The sequence below is a fragment of the Palaemon carinicauda genome, chromosome 19 (genome assembly GCF_036898095.1).
Source record: "Palaemon carinicauda isolate YSFRI2023 chromosome 19, ASM3689809v2, whole genome shotgun sequence".
In the NCBI taxonomy this organism is placed as follows: domain Eukaryota; kingdom Metazoa; phylum Arthropoda; class Malacostraca; order Decapoda; family Palaemonidae; genus Palaemon; species Palaemon carinicauda.
The window spans coordinates 71,226,065-71,229,636 of NC_090743.1; the positions used below are offsets into that span (position 1 = coordinate 71,226,065).

The 3,572-nt window shown below is 44.4% G+C and overlaps 1 protein-coding gene across 1 annotated transcript; it reads left to right on the forward strand.

Moving 5' to 3' along the window:
- Positions 1–252: 252 nt before the first annotated feature.
- LOC137659061 (uncharacterized) lies at positions 253–2,271 on the forward strand. Its single transcript, XM_068394151.1, has one exon. The coding sequence runs from the start codon at positions 253–255 to the stop codon at positions 2,269–2,271; it is 2,019 nt and encodes a 672-aa protein (XP_068250252.1).
- The last annotated feature ends 1,301 nt before the right edge of the window (positions 2,272–3,572 follow it).

The window sequence follows — 3,572 nt, forward strand, 5'->3', positions numbered from 1 at the left end:
TGTGAGACACTTGCCGATGAATTCAAGAGCCTACCGTTTGATGAGGCTGATCAGGAGAGAGAGAAAGAGAGACGTAACAATTAAGGTCCTCAACGTCCCGATGTGCGATCGACCATGTGTATCTGTTTTTTTGATTACCTTCTTCTTAACGTAGATATAATTCTCTTTCCTTCTTGTTTTGTAAACCATCCCGAAGTTAAAGAAAAGTTAGTTAAATTGGCAGTGGCCACGATCGTGCACATCGAGGCGTCGATGGGCCTCATAGTCGACTTGCTAAGTGAAACACAACGCACACTGATTGAGACATACTCTGAGTCCGTCTACCGGAATCTGGTAACGGAACTGCAGGAAGAGGTCAGACAGCTGAGAGAGCTGTACAAAAATCAGTATGTCAAACTAGAACCTTGTTTGGAAGCCCGAATCAGGCACACGCTGGGTGAAGCTACGCAAGCTTCTACCCTTCTATACAATCGTATAGACAAAGTGAAAAGCACTCCAATGGGGAATGTTGCTCTCTCCAAGTTGAAATCTCTGCCTCTCCCCACATTTGAAAGGGAAGTGCAGGAATACGCTTCATACCATAAGCTCTTTACGATACATGTAGATAGAAGAGCCGATTTAGATGATGTATCTAAATTTACATATTTGTTGGGAACATTAGGCAAGGAGCCGCTTAGAATAGTGAAATCTCTAAGTGTAACCGCCGCGAACTATAGAATAGCGCTAGATCTTTTAGATAAACAATATGGCAATGTACACCAGACGCTCGTGATTTTGCACCGAAAATTAGCAAACATCTTTGTGCCATCACTAGACCCCGAAGATCTCAAAAGGTTCCGTTTCGAGTTAAGAATCATAATTGAACAAATTAAAAGGCTGAGTAAAGATAATATAGGCCAGGGCATGGTCATGAGCCTCATAAACAAAAAACTATCAGAGGGAAAGCTTTACAGAAAAGTGGTCGAGCATTTAAGAAAATGTGATTACACGTTAGACGAGTTCTTTGAAGCAATAGACTTTATTATAAGAATGCTCGAAGACGATGAGTTGCAAAGAGGCGACAGACTTGAGCATGATAAAAGACCAGACAATAGTGTAAGAACGAAATCCAAACCCATCCACATTAATTCTTGCCCATTTTGTAGCGAACGGCACCTGCCTCACGGATGTCGCCAAGTAACTGACGTAGCTGCCAGACGTCGCATTTTACTTAAAAGGGGCCCCTGTTTCAATTGTACAAAGTCAGGTCATCGTAGTGATAAATGTCCCGTCCCAAATTCTTGCAAAAATTGTAATGCCAACCCCCACACCGCAATTTGCGATGATTACAATGCGGGAAGACAACCGCAATCGATCCCAAGTTGTAGCAATAGTCAATCAACAACGTCCCGCCCCGTAGTGAATGTGACGCCTCTACAGCACGAAACTGCCCCCCGTCCATCCAAGGCTAAAGTGGAATCTAAACCAGGCAAAAGCGCAAAGATCGCACAGAAGTCCGACGTAAACCTCCCATGCACCCACTTGCCAACGGCTATGGCAGAAATCCATCAGAAACAAGGTAGCAAGCGAGTCCGCCTATTCCTCGACTCAGGAAGCCAAAGGAGCTTCATATCGGCAAAAATCGCGAGTCAATTAGGCCTACCGGTGGTAGGACGAGTATCATTGAATATAGCTCTATTTGGCTCCGCGGAAATAAGCGGACAATACAATGTAGTGAGTTGTAGGGTTGAGATGGGAAAAAGAACCGTGCGAATGAAGCTAGTGGCACATGAAAACGTAGACGTCCCAATACATAACGCTGGTTATGTAAAGGTCAGACAGCATCTGTTGAGAAAGGGAGTCACGTTAGCCGATCCAGCAAACAAGTCCGATGTGCTGAAAAATGTCCACATATTAGTAGGGGTTGATTACTTTAGCTATTTTATTATAGGCGTAGAGAAGGTGGATGGGATCAATCTTTTCCTGACACATAATGGTATGTCGCCATATGGAAAGGTGCCGCAGTGGCTATTGCAGAGGGAAAGGATTGAACAGGTAAAAACGCTTAGAGTGTGCAAAATCCAGAACGAACCATATCAGTTTGATGTAGATGAGTGGTGGCGTTTAGATCGTGTTGGCATCACCCCATCTGAGCAATACACAGTTCGCAAGGCAGAAGCCATGCGAAAGGTGTCGCAAAGTGTTGTGAAAAAGCCTGAGGGATATCAGGTTAGCCTACCATTCGGGTCGGATGCTAGGCCAGATACGAACTATCAAAACGCTGTAGCGTAGTTAGAGTCGTTGCAAACTAAATTCAGGAAGGATAGGGAATATTTTGATCAATACCAGGGAGTGATAGATAAATATATTGAAGCGGGTTTTATATCTAAAGTGAAAGAACCCAAGGTGGAAGGTTATTATATGCCGCACTTTGGAATCAGGAAAGATAGCCGCACCACCCCCCTTAGAATCGTGTTCAATGCCTCGGCGAAATCAAAGGGTAGTAAGTCATTGAATGAATGCCTCTTACCTGGCCCCAATCTGGTAGAATTAGCGTATCATTTGATCATAAGGTTTAGGTTGAACCAATATACTATGTTAGCTGACATCAGCAAAGCCTTCCATCGTGTCTTGTTGGATCCTCGTGATGCCAAATACACACGATTTCTGTGGCGCGAGGCAGCAGGTCGAGCGCTCACCTTCGCCTTTAGAGTCGTGGTAATCGGCATCACGGCAAATCCATTTTTGTTACAACAAGTTTTAAATTATCATTTTAAAGGGGAAGGTAGTCCACATTTGGTGAAGTCTTTTTATGTGGATAATTATCTGGCCACTTTCGAAGATCTAGAGAGCATGAGGCGAGAGCACGAGTCTGTCAATAAAATCTTAAAAGGGGCAGGTATGCCTTTAGAAGGGTGGGCGTCCAATCACTTGACCTTCGATAGCAAGAAATGGTGGAGAGAGCCTGTGAGTGTGAACGTGCTTGGGCTGCGATGGTCCCGGGACGTAGACAGATTGTGTGTGAAAGAAAGTAAGAGAATCTGTGAGTTGGGGGAGGGATGGGTGCCTACGAAGCGTAGGGTACTTTCCCTGTTGGTCTCAATTTACGATCCGATATGTTTGATAAGCCCATTATTTGTAAGAGGAAAACTTTTCCTCCAACAACTATGGGAGGATGACGTGGGTTGGGATGATGTGTTAAAAGGAGAATAAGCTAGAGAAGCGATTGAGTTGTTGAGTGATTTGAAAGCGCTGAACGAAATCACCTTTCCAAGAACGATAGGTAGGAAAGGTTTAGAACTCCATGTATTCACCGATGCCAGCAGTAAGGCATACGGCGCAGTGGCATATACCAGGGACGACTGAAATCAGGTAAGCCTAATAACTAGTAAAATGAGGATCACTCCGAAGGGGATGAACAAATTGACAATTCCCAAGCTAGAACTGCTAGCATTGTTGCTAGGCAGCAGATTAGCAAAGACTCTCAAAGACCCGATAGAGCCACGAGAGATAGTCATGTGGACTGACAGTAAGGTCACGTTGGTATGGGTAGCATCTCCCTATGCCAAGGACCACAAGAACATCTTTATATC